This window comes from Narcine bancroftii, chromosome 9 (genome assembly GCF_036971445.1).
Source record: "Narcine bancroftii isolate sNarBan1 chromosome 9, sNarBan1.hap1, whole genome shotgun sequence".
NCBI classification, from domain to species: domain Eukaryota; kingdom Metazoa; phylum Chordata; class Chondrichthyes; order Torpediniformes; family Narcinidae; genus Narcine; species Narcine bancroftii.
Window position 1 is genome coordinate 81,794,141 of NC_091477.1, and position 25,202 is coordinate 81,819,342.

The 25,202-nt window shown below is 38.5% G+C and overlaps 1 protein-coding gene across 19 annotated transcripts in view; it reads right to left on the minus strand.

Annotated features, from left to right (window-relative positions):
- Window positions 1-25,202, minus strand: part of LOC138742337 (hepatic and glial cell adhesion molecule-like) — a 59,107-nt gene that overhangs the window by 11,959 nt on the left and 21,946 nt on the right. For 13 of the 19 annotated variants that reach the window (XR_011344072.1, XR_011344070.1, XR_011344071.1 and 10 more), the window contains 4 exons: window positions 16,018-16,149; window positions 13,925-14,019; window positions 13,488-13,832; window positions 6,180-6,455 (listed from right to left, as the gene is read on the minus strand). Coding sequence is in view for 3 of the 19 variants with exons in the window: in XM_069896625.1 (XP_069752726.1) it covers window positions 6,180-6,455; window positions 13,488-13,832; window positions 13,925-13,943 (640 nt within the window). In the remaining 16 variants the exon portion in view is untranslated. Of the gene's footprint in view, window positions 1-6,179; window positions 6,456-13,487; window positions 13,833-13,924; window positions 14,020-15,326; window positions 15,518-15,951; window positions 16,150-16,389; window positions 16,487-25,202 lie in introns of those variants that run through there. The other 6 variants (XR_011344075.1, XR_011344074.1, XR_011344069.1 and 3 more) reach the window with 4 other exon arrangements.

Sequence of the window (25,202 nt, forward strand, 5' to 3'; positions counted from 1 at the left end):
CTACTGGGATTGTTGTCTGAAGAGGACATGCTGAAACAACATCCTTCAGTTGCTCCTGTTGACAAAGAGATATGGGAATATCAGAGCCAGTACCACCAGGCTGAGGAGCAGTTTTCTCCCGTGGGCAGTGAGAATGCTGAATGACTAAAGGAACCTCTCACACTGTCCATCTGAGACTCATATTTATGAAACAATATTTATTTGTTTATATGAATACTTGTCCTGCATATGTATATTATTTGTCTGTATGTGTGTTATGAGTGTGTGTCTGCGTGTTTTGCACTGAGGACCAGTGAACACTGTTTCATTGGTTTGTACTTGTACAATCAGATGACAATAGACTTGAATTGACACCAGTGGAGATGGACAAGCTAGGGTCCTGAGTGAAGTGGCCGAGACCAGGGCTCTGATAATTGGCTTGGGATGGACTGCTCTTAAGTTTATTATAATGTCAACTGAGGTACAATGAGAATGTTCATTTGCATGCAGTCCAGCAAGTCAAAACATGCATAGATCTGTGCACAAAAACAGAGTACAGAGTTCCGGAGAGTGATCAGTTGGAACAGAGCAGAGACGTTATTTTACTCATGTGACATTTTTTTGGGAGCCAGATGATGACAGAGTAAACGTGGGTAGGCTTTTTCCACTGAGGGTAGGTGAGATACAAAGCAGAGGACCTAAGTTAAGGCTGAAAGGTTTAGGGGAAAACTTCTTCACATTCAGAGTGATGGGAATGTGGAACGAGCTGCCAGATGAAGTGGTGAATGTAGGCTCAATTTTAACATTTAAGAAAAATTTGGACAGGTACATGGATGGGAGGGGAATGGAGGGCAATGGACTGGGTGCAGGTCAATGGGATTAGACAGAAATATAGTTTGGCACAGATTAAAAGGACCTGTTTCTATGCTGTAATACTCTATGATTCTAAATATATAGATAGATCATAAATATTCAAAGTAATCCTAGTGACTTAAAATAGTGCTTTTGTGTGTTGGACAAGTCGACGATTAGTGTACCAAGGGGAGATTCAAGTGTCCGATAGTTGTTGGAAAGAAATTGAACCTAGAATTTCTAGTTTTCAGAAAAAAATTCTTGGAATCTTTCATGTCTTTTAAACTTCGACTTAAAAGCCAACATTTTTGAAATCTAGAGGAAAAAGGTTCATTTTACACAAGACTTTATCATATTCACAGGCAAATCACACTCTATGATTGTGCTTGGTCACGTTTGAGTGAATACCGTGCTTGATTACAAAACTACATTCCGATAAATGTGATAGCATTACATCTCATAGAAATGGTATCAGCGACTGGCTGATGTTCCTACAATCCTAGATTTTACTGCTTTCCTTCCAAAATAGTGGACTCAAGATGGGCTTCAGAAATTCAGAATCGCTGTAAACTTTTAATATTAATCCTATATAAATCCATTTTGTGTCTTTTTTACCAAACTTTGGGATTTGAATGTTTTAAATTAAGACTGGATTTAGCTGAATTGCTGAGGAGAAGCTGGTGCCTGATCAGTCTTTCCATATCAAAAACCACAAGCTGAAAGTAATGAACATCATTGTTCCAATGCTGATTTAAAAATACAAAACATATACCAAGCAAACAAATATTCAAGGAATCCAAATAATCTAATGAGAAAGAACTTGCTTTCATCTATTACCAATAATATCCTTACAATTCCCCAAAAGTTTTCAAACCAACTATTGTGTTCAATAGTATTAGAGTATGTAACTGGAATAAATTTGTACATTTTAAATTTGCACAAATAGAAACACTGCGGTTCCTTCTATAATCTGTAATGGTAATATTGTCTGAGGTGGTACATGTTCTGCAGAGCACTGGGATAACACCCTTTTCTTTATCAAACAATAGCAAGGGATGCTTAATGTCCATTTGATATTTAACATCATAACAAAGGTCAGTACATTGCAAAAAAAACTGTCCAGCTAGAGATGATACCATGCTTCACTCCTGAACTATGTGTTAAAACCTGAGTGAAGAATGGTCAGCAAATCAGAGATTCCATAACATTCTGATGCTTAAGGTAGGAGAGTTGTCCAGAGTTGATCAATGTTTGGAACTATATAGTAAACAAGAAATCATGATTTTTAAAAAAAAGTGAGTCTGTGTTCGGGTCTGCGGAAACATTGGGGAGAATGGCCTAATGTTGGAAGGTGTGTTGGATTATCAGTCAGTGCCATAATAAGGAACCCAGACAGGATGGGCTGCTGGATATCAGTGTGCATTTTGGTGGAGGGTTGTGTTCGATAAAAGAAGAGGGAGATTGAAGAATCAGAGAGAGGGCTCGGATCATGAGTTGGGGAAAGTCGTCAGCATCCGAAGGGAGAGGTTGTTCAAGGACAACGTTGATATTGGACATTGACTGAGGCAATTAGATGAAAGATAGTTGCAGAGAATTGGTCATATGCTTTTGGGTATCATGTTGCCCCCTTGGTAAGTAGACTGTGAGCTCAAAGTAATAACATTTCAATAAATTATTTGAGGAGGACCACAGTTGCCCTAGGTTTTCATATCCAGCCTGGAGCTCAATAGTAATGTCTCCTCAGTTATCAAAAGGATGGCATCACCGGGGCTTTGAAAACACACAGGAGCAAAAGATGGCATATGCTACATTAATCCTACTGAATGTGCCAGGTGTATCTAGGAGTGCTTGTGAAATACATCAGTTTGGTTTGAGGCTTGGCCCAATGGTGTTGGTGTGGAAGTGGGTGTGGGGTTTTTGTGTTGTATGATGATGTGGTTTCCGCAGAGAATGTAGACTTTAAGCTTGTGTAAGATCTCCAATTGAGAGTACTCTTTTTCACGAAACAGCATCAAGTAGCACAAAAAAAAATACTATGTATTTCTATTCATCATGCTGAAAACTGGCACAGTCAACCACTGATCTACTGTTATGTAAATTATAAAATAATTTTAATTGTTTAATAAATCTACCTAGAAAACCCTCTCTACCTCATAACCCTGTATTTTTCTTTCCCTAGGAAAAAAGGAACTGACTGTCTACCTTATTTATGCTTCTCATATTCTTTTAGACCCGTATTAAACCACCTCTCATCTTTCTTCACTCCAAAGAGAAAAGCCCTTGTTTTGCTAACTTTGCCTCAGAAGACATATCCTCCAATCCAGGCAACATCCTCATAAATCTCCTCTGGACCCTCTCCATTGCTTCCACATCTTTCTTTTAATGAGATGACCAGAACTGAACACAATACTCCAAATGTGGTCTCACAAGAGATTTATAGACCTACAACATTGCCTCATGACTGCCAAACTCAATCCCCTGAGTAATGAATCCCAGCATACCATAGGCCTTCATAACTATCCTATCAATCTGAGTGGTAAGAGATCGATGGATTCAGACTCTCTATTCCCCCCTCCCCCAAGCTTCCTCTGTTCTTGCACAAAGTATCCTGCCATTAACTATGTGCTCTACCTTTAAGTCTGATCTACCAAAATGCATCTCTTCACACTTTTCTGCCCAACTCTGCATCAGGTTGTAAGCTCCGACAGCCTTCAACACTATCCACAACACCTCCAACCTTTGTATCACCTGCAAACTTACTGACCCTTCCCTCTACTTCTTTGCTCAGATCATTTATACCAGGGGTGTCAAACTCAAATTCACAGAGGGCCAAAATTAAAAACTTCGACTAAGTCGTGGGCCAAACTAAATATTTATTGAAAATTTTTAACAACATCTGCATGTTTTCTCTTCTTTCAACATATGTAATGCTAAACTTTTTCTTATTAAAATAAATGTTTAATAATAGTTTTGGTTAAACTCTTTCCAGAAGAAGCATTAACAAATGAGAAATAAAATATTCAATAAATAATATTTCTCTATAGCCTTTAAGTTCCTTTTAAATGTATTTTTTTTCACAAGCCAACAAGTCAAAAAAATAACAACTTGCTTCAATGAAAATCCAATCTTTCAACTATGAACAGTCCAAAGTTAACCAAAGAAAATATTAATCCACTTGCTACACTGTGATTTACTCTGATGCACCTGGGTCTAAACCAGATACTTGGCATCTCTTCTTAGATGCAAGTTCATCAAACTCTGGGGTCAGAGTTTGCCTCTCACCTGTCTTGAAAGGTCCTGTTTTCTGTCTTTCGTTTGGCCATTTTTCGTAAGGGGTTTATTACGTGTGAGTTGGGCGACAGGTCGCAGATGCTAATGAAAGTAAAGTGAGGAGGTGGGGGCGATTAGCGGGCTGACGGGCCGGCGCCAACGCATTTGCAAAGCATTCTGGGATTTGTAGTATTAGCTGTGCATGCGCTATAGTGGCGCGGCGGCCAGCGGGCCAGCTCTAATACATATTTGATATGATCTTGCGGGCCAAATATAATTATATCACAGCCAAATTTGGCCCGCGGGCCTGAGTTTGACATGTGTGACTTATACAAATCACAAAGGGCAGGGTTCCCAGAACAGATCTCTGCGCAACTCCACTAGTCACTGACTTTCAGGCAAATACTTTCCATCCACAACTACTCTCTAACAGCACAGTTGGGACCTGAAGGCATTAATATTTTGGTGGACAGTATCCTGGCTCATCAGCAAGGAATTTAAAATTAATAGATATAAAATTGGAAACACAGCAGGTCAGGAAAATCTATGGAATGTGAAACAGTCCTATCACTATTCGATCTTTCTTCAAAACAGAAGAATTTTAAAGGTAAGTTACATTGAAGAAGGCAAAGGAAGTGCTTTAATATGGAGTGGGATGGTGGAGGAACCAGCATTGAGGTAAGACAGGTTAACGAAAGAAGCCTGCTAAGGGAGCAGAGTGTGGATAGGTACAGACAATGGGATATCTTAGCCACAGTAGAGATGTGGTTGAAGGGGGACCACAATGGCAGTTGAATGTTTAAGGGTACAGTAGTTAGAGTTGCAATAGGCAAAGTAGGAAGAGCGTTGGGTGGAGGGGGAGAGTAGGAGTGGGTTACAATATTATTCATTGAAGCTATCACAGTAGTCTTTGGAGAGGATATTGCCTGGGAAGTAGAATGGGTGGAAATCAGGAACTGCAGTAGATACTGTGATAGATATCTACTAGGGACCACCAAACCACTGGAAACTAGAGAAACAAATATATATAGAAATTGGTGATCTCTGTAAAAATAGCAAAGCTGTTATTGAAGGTGAATCAACTTGCCTGCTATTGACTGGAACTGTCATAGTGTTAGGGAATTAGATGGGAAGAACTTTGATGAATTTTCTGCAGTGGATAGGTCCACTAGGGAAGGAGCAACATTGGACTCTCTAGTTTCTACTTGGAAATGTACTAAGATTTGAGGTATCAGTAAAGGAATACTTTTGGAGAATTGACCATAATTCCAATAGTTATGGAAAAGGATTACCTTGGTTCTCAAATTAGAATCCTAAATCAGGGCAGGACCAATTTTGACATGATAAGGCAGGAATTAGCAATAGTTGAATATTAAACAGTCAGAGCATGACTACCAAATGGAAGGTGTTTAAGGGTGAAAAGGAAGGCTCAGAATGAACATGTGCCCAAATGGATAAAGGGCAATAATGACAAGGTAAAGGAACCATGGTTAACAAGAGATAGAGAAGTATAGATCAGAAAGAATAAGGAGGTGTATATCAGATACTAGCAGACAAGTTGCAGGAATTCCTGTATGAGTATAAGGAATGAAGGAGCATAGTGAAGAGGGAAATGAGAGTTAAAAGAGGTTTTGAGATGGCTTTGGCAGACAGTGTCGGTGAATTTTTGCTGGGTACTCTGATTTTGCCACACCTAAACCGTGTTGGCAAATGGCAAAAGAATCAAAGAGGAATTGATGAGCATGTAACAGCAAATAAGTTGGAGGGCTAAAGGAAAATACTGTACATATGAGATATTTGGACTAACGTGGCTCCTTTGATGCAAGTTGTTTAGACCTTTTTTATTAGAAAATTGAACAGGAATTGACTCTCCAGCATACCATGCTTAACATGATGCCAAATTAAACTAAATCTGCATTGTAAAAAATAAAAGGATTAAAGAAATGGATGAATTTTACAAAGCTAGGGCTCATAAGTAATGAAGCCAATATAGATCCGCACTTTGGATGTATTTCTATTTTTCGTGGGAATGTAATGAAAGAGTCAAATGCTGCAGAATGAATAGACTTTATACTTACCAAGAAATCCATCTGACTTATGACACAGCTCTTTTTTTTCACTGCTTGCATTACTGATTCTATTTGTGGCTATGCACCGGCATGTGTATTGTTCCACTTCATTCACATGGTTTATTACTAGTTCTGGGCCATGGCAGGTTCTGTTGATATCCCTTGTCAATGAATGAATTTCCCAACAGAATGTAACATTTGTTCCAGTGGAGACAGAACAGATCAGTGTAATATTTGGAGACAAGCAGTTCCCAGTTTTTGTTATCACAGGCTTTGAAACTGGTTCTAAAATAGAAAGTGTAGTTATAAGAATGTTGCAGTTTATCGTGATCCAATTTTCACCCATGTTACAGTTGGTTAGAAATAAATTAATTTAACAGGAATATGCAGGAACCTCTGATGTCAGAGGGAATATGACTAGCATTTCTGTGCACCACCATGTCTCTGTAAAACTGACAGCACTGCAGCCCCCTATACAGAGTTAAATTAGACACTGCCCGAGGTCTACCTCTGCGAGCAATGTTGCAGACTTTGTAGGTGGTTTCAGCATTGAATTGGCGATGATTTTAAACTATAAGCAGGTCGCTATCCAATTCACAATTTCCCTTTCCTTTTACAAAGGTTCGAGGGAGGAGGTAGATTAGATTTAGTTTTTTTCTGTTTTTATCAATTTTTATTTGAATTAATTTGGCAAATATGCATTTCAACATGGTTATCATAGAGTAATTCAATAACTTGTTTCTCGTGTGTATTAAGAAACTGTCTAATGTATTTTCATCCATTTTTTGTACTTGTATGTATATGAGATAACTTGTTATGAGTTTTCCTTAAATTTTGTGGATATAAGTTTATATGTTAAACTCAATAAAAATATTCAAGAACAATAAGCAGATGACTCGAGGCAAGGAATCCTTCAGGCTGCGGATTGCCTGGAAACTGGCTGAAGAGGTACCAGGTATTGAACTGGGACATGTTAGGGTGCCAAAGGCACTGAAGTCTTCCTGGACATGTCAGAATCTGGAGCTTGATTTGCATATGGTTTGGAGTGAAGTCTGTGTGGCTGCTGAGGCAGTGGGAGTGCTAGAGGCAAATCCACAGACACAGCGACTGGGGGACCTCTCTCTTGCTTCTCTTTTTGACTGTAAGGTGTGCCAGGCAATTTCTGATGATAGCAAATCTTTGTTTGCCTTAAGGCAGATTAAAGGCAATTTCATGTAATATTACACCTCTCTTTATTACATGACAATAAAATAATCTTGAAAAATATTCAATCCCTGACTCTTTTTGATATCTCGGAGTTTAAAACCAGTTCTGAGATAGTCAGGATTTTAAGATTTAATATTATTTCTGAATTCTATTGTTCAGTAGCTTGATTGAAAATAAATTAATATTTAAGATGCAGAATCTCTGCCAGCCCAATATATGTGGTTATAGTAATACTGAAACTACCTGTACATGTCCTCCCTGGGTTAACAGCCCCCAATTTATGGATACCTCTGAATGAATGTTTAGGAGCTTGGCGGATGTATTGTCAGTTAGTGTGGAGCTGCAGGCACCTTCTGTCGAGAGGGTATGAAGCATTTCCACGTGCCTTCTCTCCACCCCTATACTGTGCACAGAATTTAACATTTATGAAGTTCTCCAGGGTTTGGTGCTTGAAAGGTAAATGGTTACCACTCAGGAAGGTTCTTGTCAATTTTCAGAGAGAGATTTGTTGTTCATTGGACACCCACAACTGATTCCTTTTAATCAGCCATTTCAGTGTCTTGCCGAAGAAGCCTGCCCCATCAGGGTTTTCCAGATCATAACCTCTTTCTTTCAGGTCACCACAGATTTCCTTTTCGTTTCTCTTATTTCAAGTGAAATATTATGCAGTCAGTCCTCTCCTCTTGTATGGACCACAAGGGCTTTGACCAGGCTGAATTAAGAACTCACAACGCATCTTCCAAATGGGGTTTTCCACAGCTTGTCCTGTTCCAGTCCTAGCTGTTACTGCTGACTGTCAAACTGCAGAACTGATCTCTCTCTTTCTCTGAGAAAAAGCCTGTTTGACTCACTCTGCTTGCAAAACCACATTACCTTCTTAGAACAGCAAGTTCCACACCAGGCAGCCTGCCACTCAGAGAGTACTTTTATCTGTTGTTTTTTGTAAATGACAATCCATTAGTGACATCTCTTGGGCACACTCCAAAGCTTTTGCAAAGGCTCTTGGTGCCGGTCTGTCTAGCATGAGCAGAGCTCCAATATTTTAAATAAGATCTGTTTTAAAGTGTTTGTATGTGAACTACACCAAAAAAATTCCCCAATTTATGTCCCAAAAATATATCTATATACAATACAAACACAACATAATCTGTCACATTACCACATTGCCTTTTATACCTCAACAATTTAAGTGCTTGCCCAGACGCTTTGTAAGTGTAATGAAATAAACCACTTCCATCACCTCCTCAGGCAGTGTGTTCCAGATTCCAACCGTTCTTTGTGGGGGCTAAAAAAATCCCTGTCCCTTAGTTCTCCTCTAACCTTCTACACTTCACGATATTAACTATGCTCTCCTCTTTTGGACATCTCCACCACTGAAAAAAAAAACCATCTACCCTACCTACTTTTCCCGTAATATAATACACTTCTATTAGGTCATATCAGAGTCTCCCCCATTCCAGGAAAAATAAACAACCCTATCCAATGTCTTTTTAATATTGCAACACTCTGGTGAATCCCTGCTACATCCTCTCCAGCACAATCTCATCCTCCTGATGGTGTGGTGGTGTGTTGAATGTCTGCCAAGTTGCCTGTCTCCCCTCTGGCGAGCCTTGCTGTACTAATGTTGGCTGTGCATTATCTCTACTGTTAGCCTTTAAAAGGTGTATGGGATTCTTTTCCTACTACTGCAAATGGGTTCGGGACTATGCCATCAAGGCACGCCTCTGTTCGACACTAAATCTTTTCCTTTCTCTCCAATGGCCTTGAAGGCTTTTGAGAAAATTAAAGCAGATATTGCCAAAGCTGCACTCTCGTCCATTGACAAGGAAGTTCCATTCCAAGTGGAAACTGATGCCTCAGATTGTGCTTTGGCAGAAACCCTTAATCAAAAAGGCAGACCTGTGGCATTCTTCTCCCGCACGTTACGCAGACCTGAACTTAAACATCCTGCCATTGAAAAAGAAGCCCAGGCTATTATTGAAGCTATTCGCTACTGGAGACACTTTCTAGCTGGCAGAAAATGTACTCTTGTCACTGATCAGAAATCTGTAGCCTACATGTTCAGTACTAAATATAAAAGTAAAATCAAGAACAATAATATGGCACGCTGGTGAATAGAACTCTTAACTTATAATTATGAGATCCAGTAAAGACCGGGCAGGTTAAATGATCCCTCTGACACATTGTCACGATCTGCTACTGGTGCTCAGCTGGAGGGGCTAAAAGAAATCCATAGCAAACTGTTCCACCCAGGAGTCATGAGGTTCTTCCACTACATAAGGGCTAACAACTTCCTTACTCTCTGGAAGAAATCAGGAAACTGACTAAAAGCTGTCCCATTTGCGCAGAATGCAAACTGTAATACTTCAAAGCTCCGGAGGCCACTCTCATCAAGCCAACATGACCTTTTGAGAGGATTAGCTTAGATTTTAAGATAATCCTCCAACAACAAAAATGTATTATTTCCTTACTGTAATTGATAAATATTCCAGGTTTCCCTTTGTGATACCCTGCCCTGACGTCTAGTCACTGTCTGTCATTAAGTCACTTGACAGAATTTTCGGTTTTCCCAATTATATTCATACTGATAGGGGCTTAGCATTCATGAGCACTGAACTCCGGCGAGCCCTGCTACGGAAGGGGATTGCCACCAGCCGTATCACGAGCTACAACCCGCAGGGCAATGGGCAGGTCGAAAGTGCTAATGTTACAGTCTGGAAGACTTAATCTTGCTTTAAAAACACATGGTTACCCTGCTACCCGGTGGCAGGAGATGCTGTCTGAGCCATTACATTCTATTCGGTCATTATTGTGTCCTGCAACAAATCAAACACCTCATGAACGAATGTCTGCCTTTCCAAGGAAATCAGGAACTGTGATGGACTGGCCAGCCTGTTTATCTGAGCCTGGACAGAGCTGCTGAAGAACCATGCTCGGGTGTGTAAAACAGACCTCCTAGTCCAACCATTTCAGCTACTGCATACCAACCCCAACTCCCAGATGGGAGTACTGACACTGTTCCCCCTAAGAGATTTGGCCTTGCCTGGTTCGCCCCTTCCTCACACCCCTACTCAGAATGAGCCTGAGAGATTGGGCTCACCCCCCCCCCCCCTCAGCCTGTGACCCCTAGTAAGCTTTTAGATGGCCATGCTGAGGCTCCACTGCCTCACCCTGGTGATTCTGGAGCGGGTCCAGAAGTCTGAGGCCGGTTGGAAGTTCCCAAGGTTGCAAAAGAGCCACCTGTTTTGAGAAGAAGCACCAGAATTCATAAACAACACGATAAGCTGACATATTCATAAAACAACTAATTATATTTCGATTGCTTCCTAGATACTGCCGTATTTTGGCTGTTAGAGTATTCTCAATGCCAAACATGGTATCCATGTATCGCTTGCTTCAGTCTTTCCTACAGCTGTCTTTTTGATTTTAACCTTTCTTCTGCCAGGGGGAGACTGTGGTGAATGTCTGCCAAGCTGCCTGTCTCCCCTCTGGTGAGCCTTACTGTACTAACATTGGCTGTGCATTATCTCTACTGTTAAGGACACTCCCCTTGGGTATAACTGTGTATGCACCTATTGTCTTTCATTATTGTACCATAAGTTTCTGCTAATAAAAGCCATGATTATTGTTTGACCACATTGTCTTTGTCTACTTCATCAACTGGCACTTCAGGTGGTCAATACTGCACACCATTGTTTGCAACCAACGTTTTATAAAATTGATTCCACAGTCCCTGTATTCTTTGCTATGGTTGATGAAGACAAGCATCTTATGTGGCTTTTACACCTCTTCTTATCACTTTCAGGGATCTATAGATTTGCATGCCAAGGTCCCTTTGCTCATCAACATTTTCTAAACCCTACCATTTACAGAGATCGACCCACTCTTATTTAACCTTCCAAAATGTATAATTTTCCACTTGGAGATGAAATTCCACCTGCTATTGCTCTGCCTGTTTCCTACTGATTGATATTATGTTATGGCTTACTACAACATGCTAGATACAATTTAAGCAAGAAAGTCTGCAGATGCTTGGGTTGAGTACAAATAAAATATATATGCTGGAAAAACTCAACAGGTCACATAGCATCCATTGGAAGTATAGGCTCCTCCATGTGTTGGGCCTGGACTCTTATTCAGGTAAAAGCAAAAATGGCCAGGATCCTCAATAAAAATATGGGGAAGGGAGAAAGGGGCAGGGGAAGAGCAGAGGTTACAGGAAAGAGGCCAAAGGTGGATATAGGTGGGAGGGTAGAGGATGAAACACCTGAGAAGTGGAGAGGGACGGGGGTAGGAAGCTGGATGAATAGAGACAGATGAATAGGGAAAACAGAAGAGAGTAATTTAAAAGAAATTAAGTTGACCTTAATGTCATCTGGAAATGTTAGAGTGCTCCTCCTGGTAAAACGTTGCAGACTCTTATGGATGCAACCAACTTGGAATCAATGACTAACACGAACTACAGCTTTTGAAATCCAACATCCTCATTCTAAAGCTATGATGATAATAAACTTCATTCGCGCAAGACTTCCTGAGTGCTTAATGATGGGCCAAATTCAGTCTCTAATAAACTAATTTTACAAATGTCAAGTCTCATTTGCTTTAGTGCCTGGTTGTTGTCATAAAAATGGGGCAATGTTATGGAGGATCAACAACAAATAGTGGTTGTGCGGTCAATTCCTTATGCTCCTACTTTTGTGAAGAATCTTTATCTGAATAGTTGATTTGCTTGCTTTCTACAAGCTTTATTGCTGGATGATGTGGACAGTGATGGATTCACCATGGTGTTAGACTGAACAGATTGTTGTGAGCAGCTTTTTACATTGGGCAGTTTCATTGTGAAGAGAGCAGTTCTTCCCTGTACAGCTCACGGGTGATGCCCCGGATATGATCAGACTGGAAGTTTAGTTCCAATGAACTGGAGGTTAGGATGACAAGCAGCAGCGAATATTGATAGCCTGATCTGCTGTGTAGTGGATGGAGTGAGCTGATGTGGAGACCCTGGGATGGGCGAGGTAGTAGAGTAAGAAGTGGGGTGGAAGGAGGCAAAGCAGAGGAGAGCGGGTTGGCAGAGTGAAGTTGAGAACAAAGAGATGGAGTGAGTGACAGCGATGAGGAGCTTAGAGGAGCTGGCTGCAGTGAGGGTGAGGGGACTGGGCAGAGGGTGTTTGGGTAAGGGAACCTGTTTGGGAATGGGGTTGGAGATGGTGGAGGAACAAAGGAGATGGGAGATGATTACAAGGTAAAACTAAGGGAGGAAAGGTGGTGGTTAATGACAAATGTCAGAGGGAAAGTGATAGAAATAAGGGAAAGAGAGTAAAGGGTGAAAGCTAAGGGCAGGAGGTGAGAAGAGGGTAGTGTAAGAGCTATCTCTCTGTGTGAGTGGATGGAATCTCTCCACTTGTGGGAAGTGTGAGTTGGTGTTTGCGTGTGCCCTATGTTGAATGCGTTGATCCATGTTGCATGGCCTAGACCCAGAATCCAGTGTCCTTGGACCTGGTCTTCACTCCAGCACCTTAACAGAATCACACATATGCATCTGCCACACCACCAGATACTCACATTCGACCCAAGGAACAGCCTGGAAAGGAGTCGTGACCTCAGCTTTCCCTAATCTACCCTCCTCTCTAATTCAACTTCCTTGCTCAAGCTCTGTTCTCCTCCCTATCATGTGTCCCCATCACTGCGCCTACAATCTTCTCGAAGTGTATTCTTCTCAGGCGGCACTCACCACTCCACATTCCTTCACCCGTTCCTCCACCAACACCTCTCTCTCTCTCAACACTCTCTATCCCCTCCTCCCTCCCTCATTCTACTTCCCTCTTCTCTACTCTCTCTCTCTCTCTCCGTCCCCTCATTCCCCGCTCGCTTTAGTCCTCCACTCCTGCAGGTCCCTTCCCCACAGTTCAACAGGATTCCAACAGTCCCCGCCCTTAACCCGGGTCCGACCGCTCTCTCCACCCGGTCTCAGCAGCTGGTCCCGCAGCCTAACGCTGCACGCTAGCCCTTCCTTAGTCCTCACCATCCCGCTCCAAGCTTCTCCCGGATTCCCGATCCTCCTAATTTTCCCACAATCCTCCCAGCAGCGCCTCGTCCCCATCAGTTACCTACCAAACACATGCAAATAGAAGTACGTTTCCTTTGCATCTGTGCTGATGGAGTAGATTGAGATTCTGTATCTGTGACTGTCATTAACCTGCACGTTGGACAGGACCACAGACCCATTCCTTCTCCAATGTAGTCTGCCTTCGTACAGCGGGTGTTGCTGCATGAGTTTGTCCATTGCCCATGAAGCCAGGATAGCATCAATCGAGGAGAGTATCTCAAATGTTACTTCATTACAATCTGTACATGGAATATCGACGCGGAAGTGAACATCTTGTCCAACGGAGGCATCAATGACTGTATCGGATTGGGCTGAGATTTCTGTGCCACGGATTGTAAGAAAATGAAGCACTGGAACAGGACACAGACGTATTCGCATTAGCTTGCAGAATTTTAAAATACTCTGAACAACAATTAGGTTGAAGATTAAACGAGCACTTTACCTAAGACCACTGTAAACATTTTCGCATTGAAGGTCGAATCATTTCAGAAGGAATACTTGTTTGTTTATTCCTTGTAAACCCAAACAGAAATTAACCTGTAGAACAAGATAAAACTATTGAGTAACTACGCTGCCATTCGTTGAGAATCTATTGGAGGGTTGTTTTTTTTCTATTTTCGGTCTGTGAAGCATCGTTGGGCAGCAAATGTTAATATACGGTTTCATCGAGGTTTAAAACAGTTTGAGAAGGGACAAGGGAACGTCACGGTCACTTTTAAAGAAGGCTAATTGATTTGAAATTATTTTTAGTGCGAGTTTTGTCCATCTTTCCTGTACAAATATAGCAACTTTATATCGTTCAAAAAGCGTTCCATCGAGGGCAGGACGCCAATTTTCCCTCACAATTTCCAGATGCCGCTTTACTGTTTGCACAAAACCAAAGGCGAGTCTCTCCCTTCGCTGCATCTATGCACTCTGATCCAATGGAACTATTTGACAGCATAGTCTTGATTTGGGCAAACAATCCATCTGTTGCTACACTTTGTCGCTATCTGGTGCACGGATTCTCGGCTCTTCGATTCTCGGGGAACGAATCCGTAACAGAGAATCATTAAAGCAGAGGTAAGGTATTTGGTGAAGTCTGTGGTCGAGGTTACTTCAAATGAGTCACTTCCAATTTTGAGCGGAACCATTCCTAGTACAAGTAGAAATCTATTCACATTTAGATATTTAGATATATATATATATATATATATAATGCAACCAGTATTAATTTCTTGAATGCAAAATTAAAAGGCCGTCTGTAAAATTAATGACTGCAAAAATATTGCACTTTGAATACTGTGATTCAATCTAATTACGTTGTCTTCAGAAGAATACTCGCGATATCACTAGAGTACGTAATAAATATTTGCAGGAGATTTATCTAATATGTCGTCTGTTGATTCAATCGATTTCTGTCACATTCAAGAGGGCAGATTTATGAGTCCAATCGGGTGAATCAGTTGTCTGCTGAGTGCAATTACTGATGTATTTTATCTACCCAGAATGATCAACATTCACTTCTCATCGGTCGGCATGTAATAACTGGTATCTACTTTTAAGCGAAGTATTTTTTTTAGGGGAGGAGATGGGTTGGATAACGACTCATTTCAATTATTCTGTTTTACTCCAGCTCAAGTTTAAAGTCCGCGAAGTGTGCGTATTATTCAAATAATGGAGCAACAACATGCAATGAGAGAAAACAGCAATTGTAGTTCCTATTAATTCTCAAGTTTTAAAAGTGTCCCCCATAAATCAATATAAACTATTGCTAATACAAGACCTCCCATGAGATTGCACCAGGCATAGATTGAACCAGCCAGTGAATCGATTAAAAAAAAAGGTAGCAGGAGTTGTCAGACCTGTGCTGCTATTGAAGTAAGTCGTCCCACTTGGAAAATGCCATTGAGAACACGATTCATTGACAATACGTGGCCTGAAGACTGTGAACATTCAATTCACTCCTGGTATGGAAGTGAATCTGGATGCGTATTTATCCACGTTGTCCTCATTCAAATTGCCTTTTTAGATTCCCGATCAAGAATGCAATCGTCTGAAACATCATGTGTTTAGTTTTTTGTCTTTTCCGTGCAAAGAAGTACATTTCATTACTGAATACTGTAATTTAAAACAAGTCACAAATCATCTTACCAACCCACTTTCTGAACTAAACTGAATTCCCTTGGCAAGAAGGTGAATTGAGACAGAAAGGGGAAACACTTCCAACTGTGGGGCTTTCTTGGTTTACCCTGCAATAAAGATCGTTCCAAGTTCCAGCTCATTTCTAACCAAGAGCAGGAGTTGAAATGTCAATTTCTCGAGGAGCTTCGCCTACAATCGACTCGAGATTGCTAAATATTGGCAGGCCGGCTGGGAAACAACCCGCAGAAGAGGATCGGAGACCCACAAAATTCTCCAATTAATTACTGCGGGTTCCAGGAATATTAGCGTACTGAATTCTGTCCGTCGGGTTCGGAGACCACTTACCATTCCAGGGCAAAAATCACGCCTTTGCTGCCAGCCAGAAAGGTGGGCCAAGAAAGAGGGGATTACCGTGTAAATTGTTGCATTGTACAGTTTGCAGATCGGTGCGGGTAGCCCTCCCGTATCCGCCCTCCGACAGTTCCTTATTCAATCCACAGTTTCAATGTTGCTCAGGTTGAATGTCGCGAATGCAAATAGTCACTAGTTTTAAATACAAGCATCACTTCGTTACGTTCAAGAGAATGACGATACACAGATAATTGATTGTTTACTAATCCCAATCGAGAATAGTTACAGCAAACGTTCTTATTTCCTGGCTATGGAAGGAATAAAAATGACCGTTACCACAAAAGCCGTGATTGATTTAATTTACTCCAATGTAAACGCATTTTCCAATTGCCTTTTATATAAAAAATCTTCACCTTGTAAATATTTACTCACTTTTGTTTTAAAATCCAGTGACTGTTATCTGAGTTAATGTCTATTGAGCTGATGCTCGAAGAAGAAGATTTGAGAGCTGGAGTTGCTGTGTGACATTTAAGCTGACCAAGATTGATTCTGATTGCTGATACGGGGGAAGGGGGTGGGGGGGGGGGGGGGGACGGGACATGTGGCCCTGACGTGGGGTTTCTGCAGAGGCCACTCGTTACTAAAGCACTGAGCGGAACTCCGCCACTTCCAGCTACACCTTTGCTTCCATCCATGTCAGGTTATTGTGTCCTCTTTTGCGGGAACCAGTGACGTCTCGGCCCGATAAAGCTGCAGAATTATGGGGAATATTAACAACGGGAATACCATGGAGTTGGCCTGATTTTTCCAGGAGTGGGGAAGGTATGTGTCACATTTGTGGCCCGAAATGTGAAGTTAATAAAACATTAAACACAAGTTTTATCAGGTAAACTTCTCAGTGGCTTTATTTTCCCATTTCCTTTGTTCTCCTGCTTGTGTTCTTATCTCTCTCTCATACCACATGACTTTCAGTACATCTCATACATATTCATTATCATGACAGTATGTGCTTAATCTTTGTCCATTCAAGATTCATTAATTTCATCAATTATTGGATCACTTAAAAACAGGTCATGTGCTAGTTTTAAAGTTAATGTAAATTATTGACAGAGAATTACCCTAATTCATGGGGAAAGCAATGGCATCCAAGGTCTGACATACTCTTGGTGGGGGGCCACATCCAGTGAAGAAAATCAGTAGAATCTATTTGTAGTGTGGAAGTATGGTGTTGATTCAGCTTGAGATAAAAGATTCTGGGACAGCAGAACAACTTTTCTTTTACCATGGTAAATGTGAGAGAAACAAATTTTTACTTCAAATTCCTTGCTCCAATCATCAGTCCCCTGATCCTTCCATGCATATTATTTTTACCTGGTTGGGACATTAACCAATTAGTAATATTTGATTGTGTCATACAATTAATTTAATTATCAGATTTATTTTAAATTCTTTGTAAAAAAAAATCACATCAAAGAATGCAATTTTATCCACTTTGCTGTTTCTATGTGGCCAGAAATATTTCCACCTGCATTGGTGATGCTTTTTTTTTTTCAGTTCATGTGGGGTGTTTTGATGTTCTCTTCATAAAGGCCAATTGTCAGTGCACTGGACTACAGAAAAGCAAGTCCCCAGCATTTTATCTTGTTCAGAGATGCGCATCTCTATTTCCAGCCACTTCCTGTGGTATATAACAAGGAACTTCATCACTTCACACATTTTCCATTCAGCTATTACATTAATAGGCACCCCTATTATGTTTCTGGAGGCTGTGTGTAGGAGGTCCTTTTGCCTTCTGTTCTTTTAATAAGGCCAGAGAAATGTATTGCATTTTGCACAGAGCTCTAATTTGTATTCAAAGAAGAGCCAATTTGTCTGACTCCCCACTTCTTCCTCTTTGAGTATAAGCTACTCTGGTATTAATGTGTCCCTTTTTAAATTTAATTCAAACTTCTGTTATTATTGGACATTAGCTACCTCTACTTAAAATAGAAAACGTAGAAGTCTAGTCCATTGCCAGCCCTGGGTGAATATTGGAGTAGCAGAGAGGGATGATTCCACCCATTATCATTTGGAAAGGAAATCACTAAACTCTCTCTTGTCAAAAACCTTTTGCCTGGAATTGATGCTTCTATGAAAGGAGGTAAAGGTCAAGGAATGGGTTAGTTTGGCCTGTAACCTCATCTTCATTTACAGAGAAGCACTGGCTCATGTCTGGAGGCAGATTATCTGTTCATGATTTGCGTTGTAGTGAAAAAGGAGTTAATAGAGCAGGTTAAAGGTACCTTAAATTTAGATTTAATAATGTAATGTCGCTGGTGACTAAAAACTGCAGATTATTATTTTTTCATGAAACTCTCATCATGACTTGAGATAGCTCAAACCACCCTTGCCTCACTCTGACTGCAGTCATTCCAATCTCACCTTGCTCATTCATTTAGAGTCAAGGATGAAGTGAGTTTAGAGATTACCTTCTCTCAATAAGTCCAGGAGACAGGGCCAGCATTCAGCCCATTGAGTCTGCTTAAACCATGGCTGATGTATTTTTTTCTATCAACCCCATTCTTCCCCCCCCCCGCCCTTTCCCTATAAACTTCAATGCTCAGAACATGACATTCAGATCACCATTCAATCATACAACTGATGGCCAATTCATACCTTAATGAAGGGCTCAAGCCCAAAATGTTGGTTTTCTTTATCTTTGCTATATAAAGTGCAGTTTCACCTGCTGTGTTTCTCAAGCATTGTATTTTTTATTTTAACCACAGTGGCTGCAGATTTTTGTTTAACTACTCAGGCTTATTTGATTGCTTCACTGATATCTGAGTAGAAACTAAATGTTTGAGTTGGATTTGTTTAGATTTTTGTGGACAGGACATGGCAACTTTTCACATTTTCGGGTGGTTGTCAATATTGTTACTACGCTGAACCAGATTGTTCCGAGGACTGGCTGGCTCAGGAGTCCATCTTTAGCTCGACAGCTGTGAAGTTGATGTCGTCCAAAGCATTCACAGAGTCCTGTCCATTGAGTCTACTTAAGGAAATAATAACATTGCATTTTGTAGATGATGCAGAATGTATGGAAGATTTTTTTTTCATTTTTCTCTAAAGCATGGATGTCCAAACTATAGCTCTCAAGATTCTAAAGTTGGCTATCAAAAGAGCCCATGGCAGGTTTTTTTTGTGCACTATGCCTGTGGAGAACTGCAAAAGAATTTAAAATATAGTGATACTGTAAATTCTCAAAATTAGCATTCACTTTTTATTTTGCATTAAATGGATATGTATTGTTTAAAATTAAATGAGAAATCACCCCAAAATTCTGAAATTGTGTCATCTTTACTTCAAGATATAGAATTTTGTGTTTACTGCCTTTCAGAGACCCAAGTATTATATCTTTACCTCCTATGGACCTTGCGAGACTTGCTGAATTCCTCAGCTTTCTTGTGTTTTTTTTATATATTAAACCTCAAACTGCCCCCTTGACCATCACAGTACTTCATTCAACAGAAATGTCAATGGCATTGTCTCACTAATCCATGGGAAATGAGTCAGTGCTACTGAATTGAAGGGTCATGGCAGTCTGAGGCAATAATTAAGATGGAGTGTTGGCAGGTAAGAGGCTGGAGCATAATAGTGCAAAGATCGTCTGGAATGATCATAAATCTTGATTCCAATAATGTGCTGATACTATTCTATGGATTGGCCTGACATCCACAGCTGTCCATGAATTCAATGGGCAAACCTAGTAAGATATTTGTGATCTACAGTAATCATTTCACAGAAACTTGATCAGTTCCAAGGACTAGTAATTTTTATATTTAATGCAGCTCTGAGAGGTTGCAGACTCCAAGGAAGCAAAGGACTGGGGCAAGGCACCAGAGGACAGAAAGATGCCCCCCCCCCCCCTCACCCTGGAATGAGAAGGAGAAGTAGAGGGGAGATGACTCACAGGATGATGACCACGGTGGCAGACCAGTGAGGGGCTCTGAGGCTGAGGGATCAGTGCATGTAGCGGGCTGCTAGTGATTCTAGGCAGGGAACCAGTGGAGGCTGTGGCCTGCTGGAGACTTCTGCCGGGAGACTCGCGCTAGGCTGCGGTTTGTTGGAGACTGGCTCGAAATGGCTGGAAGGGTACCAGGCGTCAGAACCGGGATGCGATGGGGTGCCGAAGAGTTCCTGACCGTGTCAGGGGTTCAGATCTGGAGCTTGGGTTGCCATTGGTTTGGTCTGGACTCTGGGTAGCTGCACAAGCTCTGAAGGTGAATCTACATACACTCGATGTCTCTGGTGGGGGTGGGGGAGGTTTGCTTCTTTTTTCTCTGACTGTAAGTCTGACTGTAAAAAATGAAAGTGGCGCTTAGACAATTCTTGCCGGTGGCAAATCTGTCTGCCTTGGAGCACACAAAAATAAATTTCATGTAATGGGACACTTTTATTATTATGACAATAAAATGAATTGTGAATCATATTAGTGTGGCATGGAATTATTCTCCACCTACAGGTCATGCCTAAATTTTGTCCAAGTCTTTTTTTTTAAATTTTATTTAATTCTTTGCATCATTACGGGAAAAAATGAATAAAACATTAATCAAATATCCAAGGCCAATGAAACAAAAAAAGTTCTTTTATATTTTTCTTCCCATCCCCCTTCCCACCCAAAAGTAAGAAAAGGAAAGAAAAGAAAGAAACACCTACCATTTAATATACAATAATATGAGCATAGACAATCATTAATTGTTTTTAAAAATGGATGAAAAATTATCCATAAAATCCATATATGGTTTCCAAATAATTTTATCAAGTAATTTTTTCCAAAGAATACAATTTTGCATCTTATCATACCATCTACTTAATAACACTTCTTTAACATCTTTCCATGATTTTGCTCTACATTTCTTTGCAGTTGTTATTGCAATACTTAAAAAAAAGTTCTTGGTATTTGTCCAATTTCAATTTTGTATCCTTTTCAAATATTCTTGGATCCTTTGGTATATTTATCTTCATAATTTGCCCAAATAATAAACTCAGTTCATTCCAAAATCTTTTCACGTTTTCACAGGACCACACTGAATGCAAAAAAAGTCCCTTTTTCTTTCGCACATCGAAAACACTTATTTGAATAATTAGGATCAAGTCCATTGAACTTATGTGGAGTATAATACAATTGATGAAGAAAATTATCTTGAACCATTTGATATCTAACATTTACTGTATAGTAAATATGTCAAAGTTGAGGTTTGCTACTTTTAATGTTCGAGGATTAAATAGTCGGATTAAGCGTAAGCGAGTCTTGACGTATATTAAGAAAATGAAAATTGATATTGCTTTTTTCCAAGAAACACATTTGAATGTGAAGGAAAGTGTGAAATTAAAAAGGGACTGGGTTGGGCATGTATATTCTTCATTTAATTCTAGAGCTAAAGGTGTCGCAATTTTGATTACATAAAAATTATCTTTTGAATTACAATCAATGGAGGAAAAGGCAGGATGCATTCTTAAATTGAATTGTAAGATTTTTAGTGAATTTTGGACTTTACTTAATATTTATGCCCCAAATGCAGATGATGAAATATTTATTTCAGATGCATTTTTATGTTTGGGTCAGGCTAATGATAATATTTTAGTTGGTGGTGATTTTAATTGTGTTTTGGAACCTTTGTTAGATAAATTTCCGAAGAAAGTTAAAAAATGCAAGATGGCAATTCAAGACCAAGCATTGATGAAAGATTTTAATTTAGTAGAGATTTGTAGACATCTTAATCTGACAGAGAAAGAATTTTCCTTTTATTCATCTGGACATGAATCATTTTCAAGGATTGACTTCTTTTAGTTTCGGCACATTTACAAGGGAAAATACAAAAAGCGGAATATAAAAGTAGGGTGATTTCAGATAATTTTTTGTTATATTTTACATATGAAACTTCTGAGAAAATTCAAATAGCTTATCATTGGAGATTTAATACAATGTTGTTAAAAATATGGAATTTATTGATTTTTTGAAAAAAACAAATTAATTTTTTTTGAAAGAACATTCTAATTCTGTTCAAAGTAAGTTTGTATTATGGGATGCTATGAAAGCCTATTTGAGAGAACAAATAATTAGTTATACTTCTAAAATAAAAAAAGAATCGATTAAATCAGTAATGAATTAGAGAAATAGATCGATGAGTTAGAAAAGGAATTTCAGAAAGATGCTACAGAAGATCAGAAAATAGAATTATCTAGGCTGAAATTGAAATATAATACTTTGCAATCTTATCAATTTGAATGTGCGATTAATAGTGAATTTAGCACTAAACAACGGTATTATGAATGGGGAGAGAAAGCACATAAGGTATTGGCGTGACAATTAAAGAAAGAACAGATATTGAGGACTATTAATGCTGTTAGACGGAATTCTTTTATTACATAAGCCTCATGAGATTAATGATGAATTTTATTCATTTTATAAAAAGTTATATACATCTGAAGGAAATCAGGAAACTGGATTGATTGATCTTTATTTAATCACAGTTGAATTTACCGATATTAGAGGATGGAGATATACAGGAGTTAGAAGAACCATTTACTGATTCAGAAATTAAAATGGCTATGCTGGAAATGCCAAACGGTAAATCGCCTGGTGATGATGGATTTTCGGTTGAATTTTATAAATTTTTTTATGTTGATTTATCTACAATGTTTGGGGATGTATTAAGTCAAGTTGGATAACATTATGAACTACCTGAGTCTTGTTCTAATGCTTTAATTACAGTAATTCCTAAAAAAGATAGAGATCCTTTGTAAGTATCTTCATATAGACAAATGTCATTGCTAAATGTAGATTATAAAATAATAGCTAAAATATTAGCAAATAGATTGGCTAAATTTTTACCAAAGTTGATTCATATTGATCAAACAGGTTTTATAAAGAATAGATATGCTTCAGATAACATTTTGCACGTGATTAGTTTGATTAATAGATTTCGACAATCTTTAGATCACTCGATGGTGATATTCTTAGATGCAGAAAAAGCATTTGATAGAGTTGAATGGAATTTTTTGTTTAAAGTTTTGGAGAAATTTAAGTTTGGTCCTTCTTTTATTGATTGGATTAGGGCTCTATATAGTAAACCAGTAGCTAGAGTATTGATGAATGGTTTGATTTCTGAATTTTTTAAGTTAACTCGATCAACTCGTCAAGGTTGTCCTTTATCACCAGCTTTGTTTGCATTAGTGATTGAACCTTTAGCACAGTTGATAAGACAAAATACACAGATACAAGGTATGAAAGTTTTAGATGAGGAGTATAAAATTAATTTATTTGCTGAAGATGTATTGGTGTATTTAATAAACCCAGCTCAGTCACTTTTGCATTTGAAGGAATGTTTAATACAATATGGATGTCTTTCTGGATATAAAGTTAATTGGGAAAAAAGTGAAATATTACCGATAAGTGAAGAAGATTATTCAGTTTATAAGAATATTATTAATTTGAAGTGGACTGATCAAATTAAATATCTGGGTATAATTTTGAATGTTAATTATCAGTCTTTATATAAATTAAATTATGCTCCATTAATGAAAAAAATTAAAACTGATTTGATTAAATGGAAAGATTTATCTATTTATTTAATGGGAAGGATAAATACAATTAAGATGAATATCTTTCCGCGTATAGAATATTTGTTTCAATCTATTCGTAAATACTTGATCATTTTTTTTGAGGTTTGAATAAAATGGTTAGGGAGTTTTTATGGAGGGGTAAATTTTCAAGAGTAGCTTTGAATAAATTAACTTGGAAATATGAGTTGGGGGACTACGTTTACCACATTTTCAAATTTATTATGAGACAGCCCAACTTAAATTTATTAGTTCATTGATGGATTTGGTACGGCCTCCTGGTTAGGCTAAAATTGAGATAGCAAGTATTTCTGAATTTGAAATACATCAGTTTTTGTTTAGGTGGAATATAAATTTGTTACAACAATATAACGTTATGGATAAAAAAAAATAAAATTATAGGCTCTAGGGGTAAATGATTAGCTTTGACTCTGTTGTATAATAACCAATTTATTTCTTTTTCAAAACATAATCAAAGTTTATTGCATTGGAGATTTAAAGGTGTGAAAAATTTGGGAGATTGTTTTAAAGAGGGTAAGTTTTTATCTTTTAATCAGATGAGGGAAGATTTTGGTATTGATAAGAATTCTTTATTTCTTTATTATCAAATTCGATCTTTGGTGAAATGTATGTTTGGTAGAGATATGATTTTACCTAAAATGACTAAATTTGAGACTTTTCTTATGAAGGTACCAGAGAAGGATTATATTTCATTTATGTATCAAATATTACAGGATGGTATGGATGAAAAGGGTTGGAATAGGTCTAAAATTAAATGGGAAGCGGATATTGGTTTTATTTTTTCTGAAGATGATTGGTTAGATATCTGTTATGATAGTGTAACGAGATTTATAAATACACTTTATGCAATGATTAATTACAATTTTTTACATCAATTATATTTGACACCTGAAAAATTAAAAAATATGGTTTTAATGAATCAGATTTGTGTTTTAGATGTGGTGATATGGTTGGAACATTTTTTCATGCTGTTGATCATGTATACATATACAATCTTTTTGGAAGAAAATTCAGTTGTTTTTAGAATACCTGTATAAGATTAAAATAGTTTTAGATCCAACAGTATTTTTATTGGGTAGTTTGCAACCTCTGAAAGGTTTGGGATTAGATAAATTCCAGCTTGCTTTTGTATATTTAGCTTTATCCGTAGCGAAAAAATGTATTGCTAGTATGTGGAAAGATATAAATATGATTAATATTAATAGATGGCATAAAGAGATGAAATATTGTTTAATAATGGAAAAAATTATGTATGTTTCACATGATAATTATATTTTTTTATTACTAAGTGGCTGTTATACTCAGAATATTTACATTTCAATTTATATTGATTAGATTTTAATATGTATATTCAACTTTTTCTTTAATATTCTTTCTTTTTTCTTTTTTTATGGCTCTCCTTAGGAGAGTTGGCTGGGGGGTTGGGGGTTCTTTTTTTTTTCTACATATATATAAAAAAACATTTATGTTCATGTTTAATTGCTGTATATGTCATATATTATTTGTTTTTTTGAACGAATAAATAAAGTTAAAAAAAAATAACATTTACTGTATTCGGAACACTTTCATAACATAGTTTTGACCAAATCACCTCCTGAATTTGTATATTTAAATCTTTCTCC